This window comes from Vulpes vulpes, chromosome 16, assembly GCF_048418805.1.
Source record: "Vulpes vulpes isolate BD-2025 chromosome 16, VulVul3, whole genome shotgun sequence".
In the NCBI taxonomy this organism is placed as follows: Eukaryota; Metazoa; Chordata; class Mammalia; order Carnivora; family Canidae; genus Vulpes; species Vulpes vulpes.
The window spans coordinates 24,989,436-25,016,508 of NC_132795.1; the positions used below are offsets into that span (position 1 = coordinate 24,989,436).

The 27,073-nt window shown below is 41.8% G+C and overlaps 1 protein-coding gene across 4 annotated transcripts in view; it reads left to right on the forward strand.

Moving 5' to 3' along the window:
- Positions 1-27,073, forward strand: part of HECW2 (HECT, C2 and WW domain containing E3 ubiquitin protein ligase 2) — a 357,715-nt gene that overhangs the window by 230,463 nt on the left and 100,179 nt on the right. For 3 of the 4 annotated variants that reach the window (XM_072741976.1, XM_072741975.1, XM_072741978.1), the window contains 7 exons: positions 1,196-1,338; positions 6,036-6,136; positions 6,568-7,959; positions 9,788-9,883; positions 19,528-19,678; positions 20,376-20,479; positions 20,973-21,097. In XM_072741976.1, coding sequence (XP_072598077.1) covers positions 1,196-1,338; positions 6,036-6,136; positions 6,568-7,959; positions 9,788-9,883; positions 19,528-19,678; positions 20,376-20,479; positions 20,973-21,097 — 2,112 coding nt within the window. The remainder of the gene's footprint in view (positions 1-1,195; positions 1,339-6,035; positions 6,137-6,567; positions 7,960-9,787; positions 9,884-19,527; positions 19,679-20,375; positions 20,480-20,972; positions 21,098-27,073) is intronic. The other variant, XM_072741977.1, reaches the window with a different exon arrangement.

A 27,073-nucleotide genomic window follows, 5' to 3' on the forward strand; every position in this document is an offset into this window, starting at 1 on the left:
AAGGGTTTATGTAACTAGCTGTTCAGAGGCAGAGGTAGTGCTTAAACTCCGCTCTCTCATTCTCAGCAAGTGCTTTTTCCGTTAAGCAGATTACTAGACTATAGGGCCCTTGGCGGAACTTTAGTAATTGTTACGCCTAAATAAACTTAGTGGTGCCTAAGTGTAAAACTGGCTGGCACCATTCGCATCACTGTGGTTGAGTAGATAATGTCAGAGAAGAGGCAAAATAGTTCAGGTTAGATTCCAGCCCCATCACTTTGTTATCCTGAGATCCTTGTCCTTGAAAGTGTTATCTTTGTAAAGAGGGTAATATATGGGAAAGTCTTTGTAGATGAATAAAGCTTTTTATATTTATTTTGTATCCTTATTAATATCCAATCTGATTTTCTCCAATGACATCCCTAAGCAAAACAACAAAGCTTATGTTAACTTTATATTTTTGTTTTCCTGTCCCAGATGAAATGACCCAATGTGCCCTTTAAATTAAGTACTTTCCATCGTTTTATTCTCATATTTATCAGAGAAACCACAGTATTCTTTAGATATTCCTACGTTAGCCACTAAGTGAAAGTATTTTAACCTGTGCTGTAAAACTTCAAAATCTTATGGGATTAGGAATTAAAATTGCTGTGAATCAAACACAGGGATAATTTAAAACCATCCTGTAACAGGATATTAAATTTAAAAGAATTGAGATACAGTAAATGTAATAAGTACTAAAATTGTATTGTGAACAATTTGATATTTGATAGTAGTATCTCCTAAAACTGTTGAACCAGGAAGGGCTGAATGATTGAAGGGGCCTCTTGTGAATGCATATCCTTAACTGATGCCTTTATAATCATCATGAATGCTAAGGATTCTAAAAGAATAGGGGCAGCCCCAGGTGGCTCAGCGGTTTAGCGCGCCTTCAGCCCAGGGCCTGATCCTGGAGACCCGGGATCCAGTCCCACAGCTCACTGCATGGAGCCTGCTTCTCCCTCTGCCTCTCTCTCTCTCTCTCTCTCTCTCGAATAAATAAATAAAATCTTAAATAAAAAAGAATAAAGGATTGACAATGGCTGCAGATATTTCTAGCAATGCGGACTCTTAGGTTATTAGGATTTAAGAGATACCATTTTCTGTAATAATAAAATGATATAATTTCATATTTGTCTTTCTTCTGAATCAACATGTTATCTGTTTTTGTTTTCAGAAATATTCCTTTTTTGCACTTCTTACTGATGTCTTAGAAATTGAAATTAAAGACAAATTTGCCAAGAGTCGTCCCATCATCAAGCGTTTTCTGGGGAAACTAACCATTCCAGTCCAGAGGTTGCTGGAGCGGCAAGCCATTGGGTAATCAGTCCCCACTTGTAGGGATCTTGAGATTAGTTTGCACAGAAGCAACTGAAATGAAACTTTGTAGTCCTAGGACCTTTCTTACTGATAAGAAGTGGTAAGATAATTCTTTTAAAAATGAAGGTGTTTGTATACTCCTTAAACTGTGCAGGACCAAAACACTTTGTTTTCATTATATACCTTTTATTTTTTTGGTGTCTTTTCCAAGATGTACCTACCATTAGCATTTCAGCATCAAATGTCATAGGACTCAGTTGTCTTTGAGTATATTGGAATCTGTCAGTAAAAGCCTTTCCCTGGAGTAGGATTCTAGTGTCAGGTTGACAGCTCCCTTCTCCTAACTAATCCCATCCGGACAATTCACTATTCTGGAAAAAACAAACAAACAAACAAACCACCTTGTTGTAGCGCCGTTTAAAACAAGACCTTGGCTCATACGAGGTACTATTGTAGATCTATACATTCATTTAGACAAAGTTTACTCATTGAGAAAACTTTAAAATGTGATTTGATGGGTTCTCTTTCTGCAAGCTTTTTGTAAGTTGTGAGTAAACTAGTTAAATAGTAACATCCCTTATCATAAATGGTGTGTGTATTTTTATGTGGTTTCCAACAAACTCAGTAACAGTGCTGCTCTGAGGTAGCACTAGAGGATACTTTTTTGGTATCTTTTTTATTGTAGGAGAACATTACGAACATACAGCAGCAGTAGTAGTAGTGGTGGTGGTGGCGGCACCATCTTGTTTTGTATCTTCTTCATTCTGAGAAAACATGAACCAATGGTGGTGGTAGTCATAGTAGCAGTGGTGGCAGCCGCAGATGTAGCAGTAGCAGCAGATGTGTAGTAACAGTAGTGGGTAGCAATAGTAATAAATAAAAATAAACAAAAAAGATGCCGAGAGCTTATTCTATGTCAGGGGTTAAGTACTTTATTCTCATTAACCCATGTTACCCTCTCAACAGCTCTGGGAGGTAAATAGTGTGATTAGACACATTTCAGAGATGAGGAATCTGAGGCTGGTGAGCAGGATGTGGAGCTGGGATTGGAGTTCTGATCAGTTGCAACACTTTAAGGTCGGGCAGCAATGTGTTGTTATCCCAGCTAACTAAGGAAGGTTGATCATTCATATTCGCTCTGTCACTAATGAACTGTTCTATTTTGACAAGTCATATTTGGGCATTCCTCATCTGCAACATACAGTGTGCAGAGCAGCTGAACTCTTAAGGCCCCTTCAAAATCTGAAACTAAGAGATTCTAATGGAGTCTGATGGTCTGGCCATCAGAGACAATGGAATTTGTGATTTGAGCCAGCACAATAAAGTGGAAGTATTATACTGAAATTCTAGCAGCCTGGTTTAACTGATAAAAGCTAGGAAATCCCACCTATTGCTTCTAGTAGAGATAATAGACATTAGGAAGTTTTCTAAAAGTTACTTTTCAGACTTACAGAAAGTGAAAAATTTTAAAGAGTAAGAATTAACTATGGTAAATAAAGTATATCTACAGTTTAATTTATATAATTATCATATAATTTACAGAATCTAAATGACACTTGATAAAAGTGTGACTTTATATACACCAGTAAGAATGATCAAGGAAAAAATAAAACCTTTTCAGTGCGTGAAACTGTTTTTGACTTGCTTTTCATTTAGTCTTTTACACAGCCGGACACTTCGGGAACTGCCAGTTTTGAATTGATGTGGATTAGAAGGAAGTCCAGCATGAATTTGTAAAATGTTAGAATTATGAAATGTTCCTGTATATTAAAAACATTGCCTGATATAGATACTTGAGGATTTTCTTTATTAGATAAGAATTTTACTACCTAGCAGTATATTAGTGATTAACACCTAAATATATATATTCCTGATCTGATTATTGCTTCCACCAAGTAATTGATTCATCTTGTAAAGGGCTGAGTTTTCGTTACTTATGTGTTTGGTAGATTTTAACCCTCTGAAGTAGTTGTGGTTTTATACAGAGTGTGGCTTTGTGGGATGAACCAGAACTCCTTACTAATTACTATTTTGAGAGCATTTGTTTGAATGTGACATTTTTCAGAGAGTGATGGCTCACGTCCGTCCAAAATGCGCATCACTTTCTCATGCTTTGTCAATCTCTCTGATGACATTAGAGAATGCCTCAGGTAGTGAGAGTACTTTGTCACTTATTCTTCATAATTGTGCATTATAATAATGTGTAATATATTGTTCACAATAATATATCACAGCAAGAAGCAGGATGAGTCAGATGAGACTGGATAAGAAAAAGAAGGCACAAAAATGAAAAGAGAAAAAAAACTCAAAAATGAAAGAAAAGAAAAAAATGCAATAAAATAAAAGAAAGAAAGAGGCAGGCAAGTGACTCCTCTGATAGACACTTAACAAGGGATGAAACCCTTGACTCAGAATCTCTGAATAGGAGGATTTCCTGTATTTATAGGTTGAATAGTTGAATTGAGTGTCTGGCCGGTTTGTTTAATAAACAGCACCAATACCTGTTAAAATTCTTCTTTCCAAGCAAAGAGTCTCATTAGTTAATTTATTTAACAAATATGTGTATACATATATAGTGTCTATTAAATGCTAAATGCTGTATTGGGTATTGGGAGTATGACAGTGAGCAAAACCGATGGATACTGTTCTTTTCTTACAATTCCTCCAAAGCATTTATTTCCTAGCTAAAATCCATCACTTTCATTAATTATCCATTATCAACACCAACACTTTGTTTTTACTGGCTGAGGGGGAGATAATGAGGGCCAGTTTATTTTTAACAAGAAATGAAGGTTTTATTATTCCAGGACTTAATGTCCAAAGAAGTGAGCGAGGAATCACAAAGTTGAGGGCAGGTCCATGTAATTGCTGCTAGGTTCATGCATTAGTGGGCAAAGATCCAGCACCTCTATGTGTTAGGCACTGTCTAAATTCTGAGAAGACAGTGGTAGGAGAAAGAAAAAGACGCTCCTGCTATCTGCAGATTATAGCCATTATATAATGTTATTTGAACACTTTAGTGTAAAAGTAACATGACTATACTCATAGTAAGAAATGCCTGTAAATCCCCTTGCAGAAAAGATTTTTTTAGAAATACTGATTTAAGTAGGAAGGGCATTATTGTAATAGCACATTTAAACGAGCCATGAGTAAATTACATCATTAAACTGTATGCTGCTGATAGCAGCATAGAACCACCGAGAACACAAGATGGTAGTATGGTGACTGCAGAGCAGGGACTTCTGTCGGAGGAATCTGTTCTAATCCCGATCCTGTCACTCAGTACTTGTCTGGCCTTGGACAAGTCCCTTACCCTCCCCATGCCTTGGTGTCCTCTAGAAAACAGAGCTGCCGCCTGCTTCGTGGGGTGGCTGAGAGACAGTGCAGGCAAAGCCCTGGGAGTGTGCGTGGCATACACGCACTCAGATTCAGACACCAGAGCATTCTAAAAGCATCAATTGAGACAAAAACTATTAGTGTTTCTAGGGAAGAAAAGAAAAAGAAAGAGGGAAAGGAAATAATCTTACAGTTTTAAGAAATTCTTGCTAAGAAGTCAGAAAGATCCCCAAGAGCTGAACCGGGACTTTATAGTCACACCCGTTCTTTTAAAGGATGACATCTATTGGGGTGTCCTTTGGAATTTGTCGATTTGGAATTGTACTGAGAAGGTAGAGACGAACAAACAAAACCATCACATGCATTAATAATAAATAGACTAGTGGCTCTAAACTGGCCTGTGCAAGTAGGAGGCAGAGGCATGGTTTCCTCCTGAAGTTGCCAGTAGAGGGCAGTGTGAGAGCAGAGATGGTGTGATTTCCTGTGACCCTGTCATTAGTGTCCTTAATGAAGAGTAAGTCTGATTCTGAATGAAAGTTGCTACATACGAAGTAGTGATGGAATTGCATTTGACTTTGATGAGATAAACACAGAATTGAAAAAGATGCACAACTCCATCCTCCAGGAGGCTGGTAGCCCAATGGGGGCCCAAGGTGGGACATCTAGCTTCTCCATCCGCATCTCTTGCCAGGCACACTGGCAATCAGTGACAGTTGGGCTCCCCGACAGTGGGAGGCCAGCAGCTCCAGTCCCCTTGCTGTACAGGTGAGGAGGGAAGGTTCGGCAGCCCCCTGCCTCCCCCAGCTGAAGCCACTGTCAGAGGCAGCCTCTTCTCACCCTGCTGTCTCCCTCCCTACTTCCAGGTCCTGCTCCTCAAGTACAGTAGCACGGTGCCCCCCATGCCATTGTGTGACTGTCCTTATCTCCTGTGTCCTCATAGGACCAGTTTCCTATTGTGCTAATTGCTAAGGAGCCAGGCCCTCTAGGCTTTTATTTATACCTGCGTCCCCAAATACCAAAAGCTGTAGGCCTTTTCCAGCTCCTTGATGACCTTCAGGACACTCTTTTCCTGGTCACTGTTAGCCAGTGAAAGAGCCCTTAAAAAAAAAAAAAAAATCATATGAAACTGTGTTGCATTTTCTGTTTATAATAAGATTTCTTTTCATCCTGGGGTTTAGAAGGTCTTCCTTTGTGGGAGCAATTCCTATTACATTGGACTATAACATACCTTGGAGCATTTTATTTTCTTGTGAGCCCGCAAGTTTTAAGGGAGATGTGTGAGATTGGGGGGGGGGGGGCTGCTGGAGGAGGTGAGGGCTGGCAGCAGCCTAGTAAGGAAAGAAACATTTCTCCTCCTGCAGGGACCAAATGCTCAGCTACAACCTTGGCCGGAGGCTCCCAGCTGACCACGTGAGCGGCTACCTCCAGTTTAAAGTGGAGGTTACGTCTTCCGTGCACGAAGGTGAGCTATCTGTACGAACATGTCGCTGCAGGACAAAAAAAAAGAAGAAGCTTGTTACAGCTTATTCAGTTGTCAGATTGCATTTGAACAGAGCTGAATTTCCGTGTCCTGAAAATAAAGTTCCTAATAAATAAGTAATTACCTCCTGAAGTTTTCCAGGCCCATATGAAAGCTTGTTCATCAAGAAAAAAGAAATCTGTCTTAGGTGTACACCTGTGTTTGGAACCCGGGCGGCGGTTCGTCGTGGCAGTGAGCACGCACAGCAGCAGCACCGTGTAGCAGGGACCGCGGATGTTGGCGGGCAGCTGTGCCGTCCCGGGGCCCCGAGATGCCTGGTTCAAGGGACCGCGCGGTGGCCCAGGCACAGGGCCTCGACGTTGTTGGTCACCCCCCCCCCCCTTCCTTTTCACAACTGCAGTTTTCTCCTCCAGATGCTTCTCCAGAAGCCGTGGGCACGATCCTTGGGGTCGGCGCGGTGAACGGAGACCTGGGAAGCCCTTCCGATGAGGAGGACGCGCCCGGGGGCCCCCAGGACAGCCCCGTCCGCGCCGACGGCCCGCTCCCGGAGGTCAGCGCTGCGGACGCGCCGCCCAAGCGCGCGCTCAGGACTAGCTCCGCGCTGGACACGGACCCCGGGGGCCTGGGCCGCGCCGCGCCCGGGGCCTCGCCCCCCCGCGGCCGCCAGGACTCGCTCAACGATTACCTGGACGCCATCGAGCACGGCGGCCCGGCGCGGCCCGACAGGGCCCTGGGCGCCTCCCCCAAACTCAGGAGTAGTTTCCCCACCGACACGCGGCTCAACGCGATGCTGCACATCGACTCCGACGAGGAGGAGCACGAGTTCCAGCAAGGCCTGGGGTACCCGGGCTCCCCCGAGGACGACGAGGAGGGCGGGGGGCTGGTCATGGCGCGCAGCGCCCCCGCGGGCCGCACCCCCCAGGCCGGGCCGCAGGGCAGCCCCGCGGCCGGGGCCTTGCACGCCGAGGACAAGCCGGGCCGCGCCCCCGAGCCCGCCGCCGCCCAGGGCGCCCCCGACGCCGAGCAGGAGGCCGGCGGGGCGGAGCCGGGCACGGCCGACGCCGAGTCCCTGGAGCGGGAGCGGGAGCGGGAGCAGGACCGGGACCGGGAGCAGGACCGGGACCGGGAGCAGGACCAGGACCGGGAGCAGGACCAGGACCAGGACCAGGACCAGGACCAGGCCTCCTCCGAGACGGAGCCCAGCGACCCCGCCCCCACCGAGAGCGCCAGCGCCAGCGAGGCCAGCACGAGGCCCGAGGGCGAGAGCGACCTGGAGGGCGCCGACGGCCCCGGGCCCTGCGCCCACCCGCGGGGCCCCGCGCCCGAGGGGGAGGCGGCGGCGGAGGAGCAGGAGCAGGAGCAGGAGCAGGAGCAGGAGCAGGAGCAGGAGGAGCAGCAGCAGGAGGAGCAGGAGGAGCAGGAGGAGCAGGAGGCGGGCGGCGAGGAGCAGCGCGGCGCCTGCGGAGGCCCCGCCGCGCCCCGGGAGCCCGCCGCCCTGCCCGCCCTGCCCGCCGTGCAGGTGCCCCGCGGGGCCGGGGCCGGGGCCGGGGCCGGGGATGCGCCCGGGGCGCACGACGTGTGGCGGCGCAGGGGCAGCCTGCAGGGGGCGGCCGAGCGCGCGCGGGAGGAGCAGGAGCAGGAGCAGGAGGAGGAGGAGGAGCGGGAGCAGGAACGGGAGCAGGAGCGGGAGCTGGAGCGGGAGCCCGAGCCCCAGCCGGACGCGGACGCCCCGGCCGCCCGCGGAGCCTGCGAGGGGGCCGCTGCGCAGGAGGAGGGCGCCGCCGCCGGAGGTAGGATGCTCGCAGGTAGGATGCTCCGCCACCTGCTGCCCGCGCTGCTGCCCTCGGGGCTCGCGGCCGGATCCACGCTGAGCTCTTTTTTTTTTTTTTTTGAAATAAGCTTGTCAAATAGTCTCCAAATTTATTTATTCTTAAAGATTTTATTTATTTGTTCATCAGAGACAGAGAGAGAGACAGAGAGGCAGACTCCATGCAGGGAGCCCCACATAGGACTGATCCCAGGGCCCCGGGGTCACGCCCTGAGCCTAAGGCAGCCGGGCTGCCCCCACTCCCCGACCCCTGGTTTTTTTTTTTAAATGGATCTTCTATTTTTGAAATAAACCTGTCAAATAGTCTCATTTATTTTTAAAGATTTTATTTACTTATTCATCAAAGACACACACAGACACACACAGAGACGGAGAGGCAGAGACACAGGCAGAGGGAGAAGCAGGCTCCCTGCAGGGAGCCCCACGTGGGACTCGATCCCAGGTCTCCGGAGTCATGGCCTGGGCCCAAGGTGGCGCTAAACCACTGAGCCACCTGGGCTGCCCCGGTCTCCGTATTTATTATTTTTTTAAAGATTTTATTTATTTATTCATGAGAGACACAGAGAGAGAGAGAGAGAGAGACAGAGGCAGACTCCATGCAGGGAGCCCCACATAGGCCTCAATCCCAGGACTCCAGGGTCACGCCCTGAGCCTAAGGCAGAGCTAAACCACTGAGCCACCCAGGCTGCCCATTTTTTTTTTTTTAATGGATCTTCTGTTTTTGAAATAAGCCTGTCAAATAGTCTCCTTTTTTATCTTAAAGATTTTACTTATTTATTCATGAGAGACAGCGAGAGAGCAAGAGCGAGAGCGAGAGAGGCAGAGACACAGGCAGAGGAAGAAGCAGGCCCCTTGCAGGGAGCCTGACCTGGGACTCCATCCCGTGTCCCCGGGGTCACGCCCTGGGCCCAAGGCAGGCGCTCAACCACTGAACCCCCAGGGCTGCCCCAGTCTCCAAATTTAAATGAGTCTTCAGTGTGGACCTGGGTCTGTAGATAAGAACCAGGCAGGCTGACAGCTTTCAGATCAGTGTCCTGTGCAGAGGCTTTCAGGAACACCTTAAGTCCCTCCTCTTTGTGGAAAAGCTTCAAAGCAGAACTTCACACGTGCTTTGCATTGATCGTAGCATGTTTGACTTCTGCAGTACGAAAAATGTTAACCTCACACATGGTGATGCCTTCCAACCCCTGAAGAATAAGCTGTTTTGGTATCTGAGCTTGTAGATTCACACCTAGTATTTGTATTGTATCTCAGTGAACACAGCTGGTAGCATGTTTCCTTTGAAATGTTCTCTTACAGATGTACCAGGAAGGCCGAGGATAGTTTCACGGACCTAAATTGCACAGACTCAGAAATAGGAATGATTTTCTTATCCTGTGTTTAGTTTTCTACCTGAAGCATTCCCTTCTTCTTCTCCTTCTCTTCCTCCCCTCCTTTAATTTTTGTTTTTTATATGCATCATCATCATCATCATCATCATGCTTTTACCTTAAAGCATCAGTGTATGACCGGGACCAGCCAGGGTGGGAACCACCGGGACCCCTCCCCAGGGTGGTGGGAGGAGAGGGATGGGGACAGGGAGACGTTTCTCTAGGGACTCTCTTGTGGCTAAGCATTCACCTCCTGTTCTTTTCTTTTGTTTCTGGGGCCTCATATGGAAAATGAGACTAACGAGAGAAAAGAAACTAGCCCCAGGATTTGTGTTAGACGGTGGTTGTATTGTTGTTTGGTTTGGTTTTTCACAAAGGATGTTTGACACTAAAGCGGAAAACAATACCCAAGTATCTTTTTCTCTTTAATCCTAGATTCTCAAGCCAATGGCCACCAACCATTGAGATCGTTGCCTTCGGTGCGCCAGGACGTTAGCCGCTACCAGAGGGTGGACGAGGCTCTCCCACCAAGTGAGCACCTGTTAACTAAGAGGTTCACCTTGATCAAATTGTGTGAGGATGACAAGCAGATTCTTTCCATGGGGCCTAAAAGATGGATACCCAGTCCTAAAGAGAAGGAGATCGGGGCTGCCACTTGACAGAGCAGATGTAGACTGGAAATTGCTAGGCTGATGACTCCTCTCTGGCACTGTTCTGCTGAATGAGTGGGCAGCTGGGGGGAAAGCACATACTGCAACACCCATAGACTAAATACTGTAATTGGAGAAACAGATCCAGATACTTGGGACAGTTGAGTTTATAGGAGAAAATTCTTGAAGTGATGCCTAACGGCAGCATGAACACATTAGTACAATCTCTTAGAAAAGCCTCACTGTATGTGATATACTTCTTTCTGTTCACTTATAGCATTTTAAATCATTAAGTACAGTGTTCTGATTTTTTTTCCTTGGGGATATGCAGAGAAGTGTTAATAATTTCAGAAATTGGTCTACCACTTATTTGGAGTATGGCAGTTATCTGGGGTTTTGAAAGATATGTCATTTCTTTCACTTTCAAGAAACATGTAACACATAAAGGGAGGATGGTTGAGGATGAAGGATTCTGGGAAATAGTTGGTACAACCTGTATTCAAAGATCTAAGTGAAAAAAAAAAAAAAAAAAAAAAGATCTAAGTGATATCCATGGCCAGTCATAATCTGAATATAATTTAAGCTCCATTTAAATGTCCAGGGTCCCTTAAAGCAGTATTGCTTTGTCACAGCATTTTGATGAACAGGAGCAAAGCTCAGTAAGTACTACTTGTAGGAACATATTGGAAAATATATCTTCCTGCATTATTGGTTTTCCTCATTGTTCTCCCTCTCAGCTCCCCCACCTCTTGATCATAGCAACAACAGGCTGATACCCTGGGCCTTCTGTATTTTAAAAATGGTGGGACATCAAGGCAGGGGTGCAGGAGTATGCATTTGTAGGGCTAAAATGTTGAGTGCTTGGTTTTGGTTTGTGTTTACAAAAAGGCTGAATATGTACAATTGGTCAAAATATCAGCTTGATCCTTTGGAAATTCTGTTGTGTACAGCTCCTCCCCTTGTTCATGTATTTTGATAATTGAAGGTGGTTATTTATAGGAAATACATATTTTAAGCAACTTTAAAAATAGACCAAGAGTACAAGTAAGCATTGCGTCATCTTACATAGGCCGGGGAACAAAAAAATGTCCTTATTGTTTACTCTTGGAGAAAAGATTAGAGGCAGAAAAGAAAAATATTTCTGGGAGATACTTAGATCTAATAGGGCAAAAAAGAGTTGGAAACATGAGAGAATTCTGAAAGAGCTTTGCTTACATGTGTATGTGGATTAATAGTAATTCGAGTTTCAGAGGCGTTGTGCCACAGTCGAGTGGATGGATGGATGCCTCTTCCTGGCCACATCTAATTGCTCTGAATTTTGTTGAACCATAATTTCGGTCTCCAGATTGCATTTAATAAAGACAGGTACTTGCCTGCTGAAGTTATGACTACTATTTGTGATCTTTCAGTGCATTTGTTTAAGCACTGATATTTGCATTACACAATATATTTTAGGATTTAAAAAAATAAACAATTGGGGGCACCCATGGCTCAGTTGTTGAACATCTGCCTTTGGCTCAGGGCGTGACCCTGGAGACCCGGGATCAAGTCCCGCGTCAGGCTCCCTGCATGGAGCCTGCTTCTCCCTCTGCCTGTGTCTCTGCCTCTCTCTCTCTGTCTCTCATGAATAAATAAAAAGAATTTTTTTAAAAAAGAAAGAATCATTTTAGCCAATTTCTACCCATTGATCCACTTGACCAACCTCATAAAAATGTAACAAAGAATAAAAAATAAAGCATGTAAAAGTGCTCTGGAAACCATAAAGCACCACACAAGTTTGAAGTTTGAAGTGTCTCTGCCTCTCTCTCTGTGTGTCTCTCATGAATAAATAAAATATTTAAAAAAATAAAGTTTTTCCTAAAACTTTGTTCCTAAAACTTTCCTAAAGTTGCCTTTCCTCACTGGGCAACTCTGCTACCACGTCGGGCCATGCCTCTGATTTGGAGCTATGGCATTCTACATTCCACACTGTCCTGTGACTTTTGTCTTCACATACTGTCTCCGGGAGGCTTGGCTGAGGGGCATATGGTTTGAGTATACAGATGAGTCCATCTCTTAAATGCCCTGGCTGGATTATTTTAAGGCTAAGAGTTGTATTTTTAACACTATTAATTATAATACTTCAAACTTGCGTGGTGCTTTATGGTTTCCAGAGCACTTTTACATGCTTTATTTTGAATTCTTTGTTACGTTTTTGTGAGGTTGGTGAAGTGGATCAGTGGGTAGAATTTGGCTAAAATGATTCTTTCTTTTTTTAAAGATTTTATTTATTTATTCATGAGAGACACACAGAGAGAGGCAGAGACACAGGCAGAGGGAGAAACAGGCTCCATGCAGGGAGCCCGACATGGGACTCGATCCCGGGACTCCAGGATCACACCCTGGGCCCAAGGTGGGCGCTAAACCACTGAGCCACCCAGGGATCCCCTAAAATGATTCTTTCATTTTGTAGATGGAAAAACTGAAGCCCAGACAAATGAATTAACTTGTTTAAGATCCCATACTAGTAAAAGTTGAGACAGAGTCTTAAACCTTCCTCTCCTCTATCAGGTATTCTAATTTAAGATTAGAAAGGAAGGGACTATTCTGTAGGTAGATGAATATAAATTCTGGAAGTTTACTTAGCAGCAGAGTAGTGGCTTATATTGCAGTATGTTATGTATTAGGTGCAAGATCGTCTTACATCAGGGGCAGCCCGCCTTCAGCTCGGGGTGTCATCCTGGAGACCCGGGATTGAGTCCCACGTCAGGCTCCTGCATGGAGCCTGCTTCTCCCTTTGCCTGTGTCTCTGCCTCTCTCTCTCTCTCTCTCTCTCTCTCTCTCTCAATCTCTCATGAATAAATAAATTAAAAAATCTTTAAAAAAATAAAATATCATCTTACATCAGAAGCTTTGGGGGTTTCATTCAAGCTTTATTATATTGTACTGTTTTGAGGTAGGAAGTCTCAAAAAGTGCTCAACTTTCTTCTCCTTCTGCTGGATTAAGATTATTCAGCAGGACTCTTCCCCAGGAGGCCCTGAAGTATAGGAAAAGTGGCTGTAGTGACAATATGAGCATAGCCCAGACAGGTTTGCTTTGTTAAGCATTTGTATCAGACTCAGAAGCACTTTTTCCTCCTTCCCACAACCCTGTAGGGCAAGCTGCTGAAACACTGTACCTCGGGCTTTGATGCCTGTATGCCATTCTTGATTCTTTTCCTAATTATTATTGTTATTTGAACTTATTTTCACCTTAAGAACACTTATATACCAACATATAGTGAGGAAACCACCCGGCAAAAGTATGCTTCTCTCTGAAGATTTATAAACTCAGTTAAAGGGATTCAGTAGGTATATCCTTTCCTGTCCCTTTTCGCTGTTAGAGCGATCGTGTGGCGGTCTATGCATCGGTGTTGTCACTTAGTCTCTGGACATCTATTTGGTCTCATTTTTATGTCAAGCGGTTTTCCTCGTTTGTTTGCTGCTTCTTCCAATCTTACTCCTCCTCCCATCGCTTCTCGGCCTTTTGGCTAAGATCAAGTGCAATCTTACTCCTCCTGTCTCTGGATCAGGGAACTGATCTTGGACTTGGTACAAAGACTACACAGCTGTAATGATGCTCTACCAATTGTTTTCAAAACCTTACTCTTGCTTTAGGCCATGAACCCTGTGATATGACCTCGTGAGCTACGTAATACCAACCCCTGGCTGAGAGATGTTCTAATGATGCATACAACATCACAACGCTCCGGGTCTTCAGGGCAGCCTGAAGAGCCCTCCCTGGAAGGGCTTAAATCTGAATACCCACTGAGTGCCTTAAGAATTTGCTTATCGACTTCTCAGGTGATTGATGGCACCGACAGCTAGAGGTAGCTGGGGGCTGAAGCGCCCTGGAACATCATCAGCCTGACAAATCTTGGTCATTTTAGCATTAAGATGAGTGAAAAAAGAATGATCTGCTCAGCCCTTTCTGAAAAACTTATTTTATTTTTTTTACTGGGCCCAGTGTAATTGTGACTTAATTCCTTGCCGCGCTGGGGATGATAAGGAACTGTTGAGTAAATGTTTTTCCCCCAAAAGGGTAGAAATAGGATTAGATTCACGAAGAACCATCTAGATTATTGGACTCTTGTAGGATCCCAGGATTATTGCTACGTTATCAGGACCCGTGTACTACTTAGGTGGCAGGTTCAAATGGGGGGAAGTCTGGGAAAACACTGGAGAACGTTTATCATTTTTTTTTGTGGTTGTGCACTTTCATTATGAAAGCATCCTTTGAAATGAACATTTAAAGGTGGCAGCGAATCATAATTCATCTAGCTTTCTACTATGGGGAAGGGCTCATTTTCTAGAGCTAAAAGTTAGTTTAAGAGAAGAATTGATACATTTAACCTAAAAAGGCACTCTCTTTAAAAAATGACTGTGAAGGTCCACCAAATTCAGCTGTTTGAGCTTGTTTAAACTTTTTATTTAAATGTAATATTCATACATAAAAGAGCACATTCTGCCCAAACTGAGTGTACATGTGCACCAATGCCATGTCCCTGGCTCCTAGAAGTCTCTTTGTGCTGGCTTTTGATCACTAACCCTAACTCTGATGAGGAAGTGGGCCTACTATGCTGACTCCCAAAATCATAGATAAGTGAACTTACTTTTGTACTTTGTACAAATGATATATACCTCCTTGAGTGTTAAAATAAGGAAAAACTCTCTCTTCTTCTCTCTCTGTCAAATAGGTAAATAAAATCTTAAAAAAGAGAGACTCCTGGGTGACTCAGACAGTTAAGCATCTGCCTGCAGCTCAGGTCACGATCCTGGTGTCCTGGGTTTGAGTCCAACATCAGGCTCCCTGCTCACCAGGGAGCCCGCTTTGCCCTCTGCCTACTTGCGCCCTGTGCTTGTGCTCTCTTGCGCTCTCTCTCTGACAAATAAATAAAATCTTTTTAAAAATAAATAAAATAAGGAAAAACTAATCTTTTAAACTCTACTATCCAGCATCTTCTACAAAAGCTTAATTTTTTCCCTTAGAAGTACCTTTAGATCATTACAGCTTTATCATCTCACTATGTGGTGAGTGAGATATCATGGTTATTATAATTTCTTATAGTGGCTTATACATTTTCTTCCCAGTGTTCAGTTTCCTCATATTTCTAAGCCCAGTTATAACTAATTCAGGTCCCACTCGTGATCCTCTCTCTCACCCTTTTGGTTCACGTGGTTCATGCTTCCCCTGAAATGTCATCCTCTCTGTCTAGTCATTGATCTTCTCCCCAGTCTCATCACTCTCTCAGAAGTGTTCACGGCTTCATTTCATTATCAACTGTACAGTCCAGCGGAGACCGAGGTCTAGTGTGAAGGGACTTGGAAAGAAGCCTGATGAGGTGAAGAGGGATCACAAGGACGACCCCTACTCCCTTCTCACATATGCTGATCTTAAAAGTTGAAGATGATCTTCCCTGCTCTGCCTCCCTCCGGCGCCCTGCTTAGGGATTAACGCTGTGACACTGGCCTTGGCGTACATCCACACACTTTCAACCTCTGACTTTCCCTTATTGTCCAGCTCTTTAAGGGGGCTGTTATATTTGAGTCTTAGGGCATCTATGAGTCCACTTGTTCCTGGATTTCAGTCTCGAGTATTTAGGATGAAGTCGAATTCCTTGTGAGCCCATACTTCGCGACCTCTGAGAAGTCTAGCATTAGCTCCATGCGTTCACCTAGTAAACTAGCTGCTTTAAGTTCTTATAAATTTATGTCAGTGTTCCTCAAATTTTAGAGTGTCCAGGAGCCACTTGGGAAGGTTGTCAAAAATGTAGACAACTGAGTCCTAGCTTCAGATGGTCTGATTTTGCACATCTGAGGTGTATCCTGAGAATCTCCCTTTCTGTTGATCCTCAAAGTGATTCTGATACATACTGTCAGAACCCCACAGCTTGAGAGACATTTTTGTAGATAACAGTTTTCAAATCTGTTAGTGCTATAAAGCTTTTTAATGCAAAGTAAAATCTTATGTGGAAGACCAGCAGGCCTAAGAGGTAATATTAGGGCTACAGTGGCTGACCTGGAGTTGGCAGATGGTTCTCAGGACCTCAGAGCCCCTACAAGGCTAAATTAATGAGAATTTAGTTTGCAAATTCTGACCTACACATAAGATCTCAATAGGTTCTTATTAAACCTGATGTAGAAAACTGGATGTCATTTTGAAGATTCTAACAATTTAGAGCTAAAAGGGATCCTAGCAATACATAATTCTGCCCTCTCATTTTTCAAAGAAAAAGTGAAGAAACTGTGGTTCAGAGGTATAGTGATTTGTTGAAGGTCATGTAGCAGAGGTGTGACAAAGCCATGGCAGGAAACCCACAGTTTGGGGTTTCTCTTCCCAGTTTCGTGCACTACGAATATACGCACCCCAGTCAATACATTGTTCTTAGACTTGTGGCACACGGATTGTACACCCAGTTTTGCAGTGTGGCGAGATGAAGTAAATGCCAAGTTTCCAGTCTTCTAATCCTGCCTGTCTAATTTTATCATGGTCTCTCAAAGAGAACTTTGATGCTGGGCAATGAGTTCTCGTATGCTTAACTTATACCAAGAACAAACCAGGCCAATATAAAAAGGTGTAAGCAACCATACCCAACTGTTTCCACCCTGCAGAGAAACTTTAATAGATAAAATAGAAAGCCAGTCTTCCTATAGGCATCCCTACTGTCTTTGTCTGGTTGGGAAGGAATTGACCACTGGGGCAGGAGTGGATATGTACTTCATGAACAAGTCAACAACATTGAACAGCCTTCCTCAAATCTGTGGCAAGTGTCCACTTGAGATCGGCAAGATAGCATTTCTCTCTAGGGGAACTTAAGTAACAGCCTCAATGCAAAGACATGGCATTTGAGGGATGGTCTTAATGTACATCCAATGTCCCATGTTCTTTGTTGTTTTTTTTATTTTTCGTCCCATGTTCTTTGGAACAAATTTTCAGACCTCATTTTTCTCATTCTTCTCATTGCACATAGAGATGTTTTTGCTGAAATACATTAAGGTTATTCCTAGAATTTGTGGAAAGTGAACACAAGAATCATTCCCTGTTATGGTTTTATGTTATTTAAATTGCTTGTTCATTCACTTCAGGCTGTGTGCAAGGTATAGTGGTAAATATATTTGGAGATTCCCTGCCCTCACTCCTCCCCCACTTTGTTACCCATATGGTCCTTATAGAGACCACATTCTGTAGGGTAAATTCTTATGTTCTTTGTTCAAGGAAAAAGTTCTATCTTTGAAGATAATCTTTTTTTTTTTTTACTTTCTTTTGTCAGAAAATGGAAAGTATGTCACAATGTGTTTTTTCTGCCTCAACTGCCAGAAAACTTAGAGCCAAATTTGAGTTATAAACTTATCTTGGGAGCTTGGCAACGTTTCTCTTTCTACTTTCTTTAGTTGGTTTCTGTTCTGTTTTTATCCCTAATTGACCTATTCTACATTTTTAAAATTGGAAGCTACTGTAAACATTTTTGGGGGAAGAAATGGCCATTTGTTTTCTTGTGCATTTGAGTTGCATATACTATGTGCTTGAATTATCCTGGCTCTAATGAGATGGAATAATTGGCTCTCAAAATCTTTGAGATGGGAAAGTATGCAGAGAGCAGAGTGAAACAGTGGAATAGATCAAAGGGTTTTGGAAAATGGTTCCTGAAAATGCTCTAATGTCGTCACTATTTGTCAGCTTATGGCAGGCTGATTATGAAGTCTTTTGGAAATGTCTTAATGATGGGCTTGCAACTGTGTCCAAAGAATTCAGGTTTGGCAGGCTGGTTCATTGTGAGTCTCTCGTACCTTGGAGCGTGAGGGGCATGAGCTGTTTCATGTCTGTGTGGTGTTTTTCCTCAGCTCGATTTTACTTTTTCTTGCCATTTGTCATAAATTATCCCATGCTAGAATCAACAAAAACAGATCTTTCCACCCCCTACTGAGGCAGCCCTCGGTGATTGGCTGCTGCTGGCCAGGGTCTACCATTCAGGTCTTTCCAACCCCGAGAACTTTGTTAGAATTCTTGTTCTACTCACTTCCAGAGTAAATACCATAGGTGGTCAGGAGCAGAAATGCCTTCCTCCCAGTCTCCAGGTTTAGGACTCCCATGGTGTCTGTTGATCAGCTAGCTAGGTGATAACATGGGGAGTTTTGAAATAATTGAGCTGCTAAGGAGAAAGGTGCTTATAAATTTCAAACACTACACAGAAATAGAAATGTATAAACACTTTACTGGTTAAAGAGTAGATTTCTGCTGGTTTTTGAAAAATTTTATTTATTTATTTATTTATTTATTTATTTATTTATTTGAGAGAGAGTGAATGGAGGCACAAAGGGGCAGAGGGAGAGGCAGAGAGAGAATCCCAAGCAGGTTCCATGCCCTATGTGGAGCCTGATAGGGGCCTTGATTTCACTACCCTGAGATCATGACCTGAGCTGAAATCAAGAGCTGGATATTTAACTGAGCCACCTGAGCAGGTGTCCCTTTGCTGTTTTCCTACATAAAACAGGGCTATATAAATTGCTCTTCCCAACTACAGTCCATTTCAAAATTTTGCCTTTTGAAAGGATCAGCTCATGCTTTGTGTATTATGGTAGGAGAATGGCCCTTTAGAGAGCCACAGAGAAGGTACGTCTGGCTCTGAAGACCACACTGCTTTCTGTTTTCACTGAACATGCACTTAATCGATGAGATTGCTTAAACATAAAATTAAATAATATTTTAAACCATTGTATTTATTTGAGGCTGGAAGCAAGTATTTACCCTTATTCTGAAAAACGTATCCATCTTTGGGAAAGTGCAGATGGAAGTTTGTAGATAATGATACTATTTGATGACTGGGCTAGCATTAGTTTCTTCTGAAGATTACATTTATCAGAATTGTATGTGAATATGTGCTTGGAAGTTTCCAGCTATAGGAGTCTTTCATCCAAACTGAAAAAAAAAATCAATTTTTGGTGAAAACAATCATTGATACCAATTTTGATGCAATCCAAAATCTTATACCAACAACTTGTATTTTATAATTTTTAAAAGATTTTATTTATTTATACATGAGAGACCCAGAGAGAGAGGCAGAGACACAGGCAGAGGGAGAAGCAGGCTCCATGCAAGGAGCCCGATGTGGGCCTCGATCCTGGGACCCCAGGATCACGCCCTGGGCTGAAAGGAGGTGTTAAACCACTGAGCCACCCAGGGATCCCAAACAACTTGTATTTTAAAAAGAGTGTTTTTAAAGCACTGGCACTCATATATGAACATGAGCATTGCGGGAGGATCTGGAAGGATTCTCTACATTCAGAGGGTCTTTAAAGGGTGGGTATAACACGCATAAGGTATGTTGTTTACTAACTGATCACAGTAGATGCTGAAGTGGACTGAGGGAAGTGCCTGATTATGCAGTGAGGTATATGTTATCAGCCCCATTTACAGCATGTCAGGGACAACACGTGCTAAAGATCATGAACCACATTAATGACCTCTGCTCCTCCTCTGACCCCTCTTGGTGCATTCCTACTGTTTAGACTGGGAGGCGCGCATTGACAGCCATGGCAGGATCTTCTACGTGGATCACGTGAACAGAACCACCACATGGCAGCGGCCAACAGCGCCTCCAGCCCCCCAGGTGCTGCAGAGATCAAACTCCATACAGCAAATGGAGCAGCTGAACCGGAGGTGGGATAGGCATCTTCACGATGACTGTAGTGGGGTTGGGCTTATTTTGACATGGGCCAAAGTCAAAAACATGGTTGTTTCTGTTTCATCTTTGGGTGACCTGTCATTTACCTGTAGCTGGTACTTCTTTTGATTTATAGACTTCATTGAACTTCTGTTGGTTAAAAAAAAAAAAAATCCACACATATGTACCACTTGTTTGAAAACTAGAGAGAAATAAGTAATGATGATCTGTTTACTCAACCTAAGGCATTGGTTTTTAGGAAAACAGAGCATATACATATATAATATGAGGCCAGATATCTTTCTAAATATTTAGAATCTCCATCATGCATCTTTATTATCCACTTAATCCTTTTAAATGTCATTCTTTTTTGAAAACTCATGACCATGACATAAAAAGTTACTTTCTTTAGCAATATAAGAATTTAATTTTCTTTGGTTAAGGGGCATGATTATTTTTAAGTTTTATTACTTTGTTAGGAAAATATTCCACAAACAATGAACAGAAGAAATTCAATGCATTGTAATTTACTTAAACAACAGATGGTCCAGAAGGTCATGGAATGGGCGGAGGTTTGGGGAAGAAACTTTGGCTGAAGTTGAGAAGATACTGAAAATTTCTGGGCTCTGGGGGAATGATTGAGTCCCTTGTTTTAGAGACTGCTGTGACGTAATGCTAGGCTCCTGATTTCAGATACCAGAGTATCCGCAGAACCATGACTAATGAGAGGCCTGAGGAAAATACCAATGCGATCGATGGGGCAGGGGAGGAAGCTGACTTTCACCAAGCCAGTGCAGGTAAGAGCCTTTAGGTTGATTTCGTTTGTAATTTCTCAAAAGTAGAAAACAAATAATAAGGATTTCCAAGAAATGAGGTATTTGTTGTTGTTGTTTTTTAGTGAACTTTTGATCTTCAATAAGATCTGGTAATCTGATGCAAATAGAAGAATTCACCAGAGACCTCTTCTAATCCTCAAATTTTTACTAGTATTAAGAACATCACAAAACCAAATAGAAGATAAATGATTTTAATCTCTGGTTGTGTGGGATAGAGGAAAATGATTGAATCTGATCGCTTAAACCATCCAAGGATGCATTAAAATGTAAATAGTGGCTAGAAAAATTCAATTCCATTTTAATCATGTCTTATCCATGAATTTACATCAAAGGAAAGAGTGTGTGGAGGATGAAAATAATAGTAAATTATATAGATATTCTTTGTTACTTTTAAAACATGTTTCTACTATGTGGAAAGATCTCCCTGAAAGCCTTTATGGTCTGCCCCATGTAGATTTCCGACGGGAAAACGTCCTGCCTCACTCTACCTCCAGATCCAGGCTCACGTTGCTGTTACAGTCACCCCCCGTGAAGTTCCTCATCAGCCCAGACTTCTTCACCGTGCTGCATTCTAACCCTGTGAGTATCCAGTCCGAGAGTTTGCAATGGAAAAAGGGACAGGCCAAAGGAAATTATCCTTACAAATGTCATGGGAGAATGACAAGAGCTGTTGACTGAGCACTAAGCATGTTCCAGGGTCTGTGTTAAGTATTATAGAGGCTAACCCATTGGGTCCAAATAAACCTCTGAGTGAGATAAAATGTCCACTTTTCCAGATGAAGAACCTAAAGCATAGAGAGGTTAAATAACATTCCTAAGATACAGGCTTCTAGTTATGGAGTGAATAAATCAGGGGAATAAAAGCTATAGCATCGGAAATAGAGCCAGTGATATTGTAATAGCATTGTGTGGTGACAGATGGTCATGTAGTTGTGGTGAGAAAAGTGTTGTCAAATCACTATTGTATACCTGAAACTAATGTAATTTTGTGTGTCAAGTATGCTTAAAAAAAACAAAGAAAACAAAAACAAACAAAAAAAACATTCCTTAAGTTCTATACCTACTAAGTGGTATCGTTGGGGTTAAAATCCCAGAGATACTAACTTCAGAGGCTATGCTCTTAATGATCACCTTATTTTGCCTGCAAAAATGTAACTAAATATTTGAACATTGACAGTAGGCTGTGGTTAGATCGGCCTTTGAGATTGTGGTACATGTTCTCTGAAAGAGAAAGAGAAGGTATAAACTTTATACATTGCTGTAACCTGAAAATAAATTAAAAATAAAAACTTATTTTAAAGATCTATGAAGTTTATATGGAAGTTCAGAGTTTTATTTTTGGAAGAGAGAAGCATAGTGATGTGTTTAGAAATGAAATAGATTTAAATTTTTGTCCTTTACTAACGTGTCTATTGTTTAGAAACCCTACCTCTGTGATTTTGCTATAGGCCTAAAAATGTTAGTATCAACCAAAGAGTAAGTCTTTTGTTAACCAAGTGATTATAAAAATTTAGTCTTTTAACTATCATTCTAAATAGAGAAAAATCATTTTGATTCTCTCCTTGCCTTTTTTTTTTTTCCATCTCCTCCAGGCCTGACTACTAACCAAAATTCTACCCTCTTTCCTGATCTTGGTTCCTTAACCAAGAAACCCCTCATGCATACCCTCCCTCTGTTTAAATTCTCAGGACAACCAATCTCTCAAATTCTACTTACATGCACCTTTTCCACATTTATTTTGGAGCTAAACCTGGATTGAAAAGTTTTTATTTTACTCAGAAAGTGTTAACTCCTGGAAGCACTACGGTATATGAAGTACATAGGGTGCCAGTAAAGAATGTCACACTTATTTTTTGGTCATGAAGCATGATTTTTGTCTAAAGCATTTCTAGAAAAAAAAGAGAAGGATTTTAAAATATTAATTAAACCAAAACTGTGTCTCTGTGTGCAATACAAAAAATAGAATCTGAAAGGAAAGCATTTTGGTTAAAAATAGTTTGGTTAGAAAGCATTTCTTTGTGATGTGAATCTTAAATTGTCACTAAATAAATAATGGATATCAGTTGGTACAAATGGCATGGGAGGACCTTCTCAGTGGAGGATATGCATGAGCAAAGATGGAAGCAAAAAAAGGTGTCCTATATGCATATTGAGTTATTTCATTCATCCAATAAATAATACTGAAAATACGATCTATGTTAGAAATTATGGCAAGTGCTGCAGACATGGTGAGGAATAAGATCAAGATCTTCTCCTAGGGTGGACAGAGAATAAGGGCAACTTTAGAAAGATGATTGCAGAATGCCTCTCAGAAGAAATAGTTTTGAGTTAAAAGCCAGAAGATTAGAAATCATCAAGCATGGAAAAAGCCAAAAGAAGCTCATTTCAAGCAATTGAACCAGCAAGTGCAAGGACTCCAGGGCTCAGAAAAGTGGGCAGAGGGGCTACTCTGCTGCGATAGGAAGGGTGAATAGTGTGATATTAGGTTAGCCACATGTAAGCTGTTGTAAAATGTCAAGAAGCCAGTAGGGTAAAGGTCTGGGAGCAGAACCTTCCTATCAAGGAAAAGCAAAGGCTCGAAGGCTTGAGTCTGATGTGGTATATAATTAGGTCAGAGAGGTGAGCAGGGCTTCAGAAAGTAGGGCTGATACCATCTGGCAAAGAGTTTGGGCTTTATTCTTGCTGGATTTATTCTAAGGGGATTTCCTGTAGGGGTAATTTTAATATTTAAAAAATTCCTTCTAGCTGCTTTTCTGAGAATGAGTTTTAGAAGGCAAGACTGGCATCAGGGAGACAAGTGAAAAGGCCCTGTGGTGAGACATTAAAAGACCTGAGACCAATGCAGTAGCAGTAGAGATGGTGACAAGTGGATGAATATGGGACATGTTTTGGAGGAAGGGGAGACATTCTTGCTAATACTTTAGAAGGTGGGGACAAGGTAAACGAAAGGCTTCCAGAAAGAGCAGTTGATTGGATGGTAGTGTTCAAGGGTTTGCTGGTAAGTGTTCAACAACAGCTCTGGGGAAAGTGTGTGTGTGTGTGTGTGTGTGTGTGTGTGATCTTACAAATTTTTATTTTATTTTATTGAGTAAAGGATATCTAGCACACAATTTACAAGTAATAATAAAATATACACAGAATGCTTTTGTTGCTTTTTGCTGAAGTCTCTTATCAGTAGCCAGCCTATAGTTGTAGTTTACAGACAAGTCTAGTTCCCACATGAAAGTTTTCATTTACATTAACCATTAAGACTACAGTGAAGTAGGGAAGACGCATGTTGGAGCTTCATAGTCCTGTGTCAGTGAGGTCAGTAGTACCTTCATTTTGAGCCAGATAATAGTTTTTGAACATTGGGCTTCTATGTCTTAATGTGTGTGTGTGTGTGTGTGTGTGTGCGCGCGCGCGTGCACGCACGCTGTATATAGTGTAACAGCACAATGTGAAGTTTAATCTGTATTATTAGCATTTTATTTTCTCCAGCAGTTTAAGTCTAGACTTTACATCTAGAAAAAAGTAGCATTCTTTTGTAAAGGCCCAGAAAGTATTTTCAGCTTCTGAGCCAAGGGCGGCATGTGAACAAATGGACGTGGCTGTATCTCAAAAAACTTTGCAGACACAGCCAGCCAGCTGACGGGTCTGAAGTTTGCCCTCACCTCTCATAGACAGCCCACAAAATCATATCAAGGCCTGGTTTGCATTCACTGATTTCTGTAATGTTAATACTGCCAACTGTAGCCAGTTTTAAGCTACCAGTGTGACCTCACCAAGCACCGAGTTGTAACTTGTCAATACAGGCTGTCTTTTGGGTACAAGTTTCTCATCACTGCATTGGTTCAAGTAGAGGCTGTGTTCACAGTTACTGGGTTGTGGTAAAAGGCTGTAACTTGGTCAAGTTCTATAAATAAATGCATATTCTTGGTTCTCAGACCTTTGAGACCTGGTTCATTAGGTCTGGAGTGGGCCCCAGGCATGTGTTTGGTTGGTTAATTGATTGGTTCCTTAAGTGATTCTGATATAATTGGTCTACGACCTGTAGCTTGGGAATTTCTAGAATAAGGAGATGTTGCGGTAAATGATCTCACTGCTTTTGTCACAACAGTAACACATCTGGACTTCTGACACTAACATATTTTAACAGTGTGAAAATACTCAGCAGCTTAAAGGTTTTTTTTGTTTCTTTTGTCTTCATGTTTTCATTATTTTTCCCTTTTCTTGGGCAGGAAGAACTTCTTTTGCTGGGAAGCCAATCTTGATTTTTAAGTATCCTCTCTACAGCATTTTAATTTTTTTTTCTCCTACCTGAACTGTCTTTCTTCATTACTGGCTACAAAGATGATCCATGCTGGGCATCTATGCATTTGTGTAAGATTTAAATTCTGTTGGGTTTTTAGGAAGTCTGATTTCCCTGACTTATCTACAGCAAGAATTAAAGCAGCTGGATCTATCTAGTTAATGGTCTCAAGGTATGAATTTTTGGGAATAAGTTGCACGGTTTTTTTGTAGAGGGCATTACTTATGGAATCTCTTCTTTTTCCTAGATTATATAACAAAATATTATGAAACAAACTTTTTTGGTTTCCTTATTTTAAGATTTATTATCTAGTCTTTTTTTTTTTTGCTTGAATTGTTTATTATCAATAACTGGTTCAGTAGATTCCCTGTTTATATTATTGAACATGTTCAACATACAAAAGAAGTGTATTAATTTAAAAGCTTTCCTAATTCTTTTTATGATTTGAAGATAATCAGCTTATATTAAAAGATAGTCATGAAAATAGAGTTCATATAATAGTAACTTAATCATTTTTATTGAAAATAGTGAAGATGGGGATCCCTGGGTGGCTCAGCAGTTTAGCGCCTCCCTTCAGTCCAGGGTGTGACCCCCGGGTCCCAGGATAGAGTCCCACCCACATCAGGCTCCCTGCATGGAGCCTGCTTCTCCCTCTGCCTGTGTCTCTGCCTCTCTCTGTGTCTCTCATGAATAAATAAATAAAATATTTTTTAAAAAGAAAATAATGAAGTTAAGTAGATATACGGTTGTCATAACTCTAAAGGACAACTTGAGAAACAAAATACTGTTTTTTTGAAAAGTTTTTTTTCATTTTTTTGCATTGTGGTTGCTCTAAGATGTATAGTACTGCCCTCTGCTGGTGTGATCAGATTTCTTACAAAATTGTATTCATAAATGAATTCTGATAACTCAAGATTTAGGTATTAGTGTCATGGCTTTTATGGTCATGGTATGCCTGTGTTTGTCTAATTAGCGTAATACAAAATAAGTCTCCTAATACATAACTGAATAATGTTTCCAACATACATGCCAAAAACTATTATTCTGGCTTTTATTAAGCTGTAGAAATACATTAATTCCACCATTTAAACTCCTTAGTACTCAATGGAGAAAAATACATAAATTTATTCTTACAAGTCAAGAATTCCTGCTATTGCAAAATAGATGAATTGATAGTTTACAATTAGTTTTGCTAATAAGTTAAATTTTCCCTCCATTTTAATCTTTAGCTAGATGAAAATAATGTAAAATCCCTTATGATTATCTTACAGACTGTGTAAGATAGGACTATTTTCTTATCCTCACATATATCATATGGAGACAATGCTACATGATTTTGTTTATAATAAATTTTGTTCTGTGAATCAGATATATGAATGCTGAGATCTGCTCCCTTGTGAATATGAGAGACATTCACTGTAGATGTAGTGATATTTTCCAAGTGTGGATTCAGAATATTCTTTTTATTTTGTTTTGTTTTTAAAGATTTATTTATTTATTTGAAAGAGATATATATATAGAGAGAAAACGTGAAGGAGTGGGGGGAAAGGCAAAAGGAGAGGGAGACAACCGGACTCTTCTGAGCAGGGAGCCCAATGAGGGTCTTGATCTCATGAACCTGAAAACAAGACCTGAGCCAAAGCAAAGATTCAGACACTTAACTGACTGAGCCCCCCAGGCACCCTTCAGAATAACTATTTTTCATGAAGGATTTATGAACTATGAAAGATAGATTTTATTTAGCATTGATGTATTTATCTATGTTAATGAAAATAACAAAATTAGGTAAAATCAAAACTAGGTCAGGTAACCCCAGACGTATGGTCACCATAACACTAAACAAAAGAAGAAAGAAAAAAGCAAGCAAGCAAGCAAGCTGCCAGAAAAGGAAAAAAAAAAAAAAAAAAAAAGATTATCACTTGCGTTGAGGTTGATTGATAAGAAATGAGTATTTACATATAATGTTCTTATTCTGCTGCCAAATGGCAATATCATCCTCCTCAACTCCTCTCAATATTTTTCATTTCTAACACCTCAAAACACTTAACCAAACAAAACACATTAAGCTCTAAGGAATGTTATTTTAACAAAATTCCGCTAAAGAAGTTCAGTTGATCATTCACTCAACCATCAGGTGTTCATTTCTTGCATAGAAAACAAGAAACAACCAAGAATAAGGTTAGGAAAGGAATTTTGGAATAGAGAAGCAGTAACTAAGGAGGACCTCTGAAATCATGTGAGAGATCATTTGAAGGAGTTCCGTC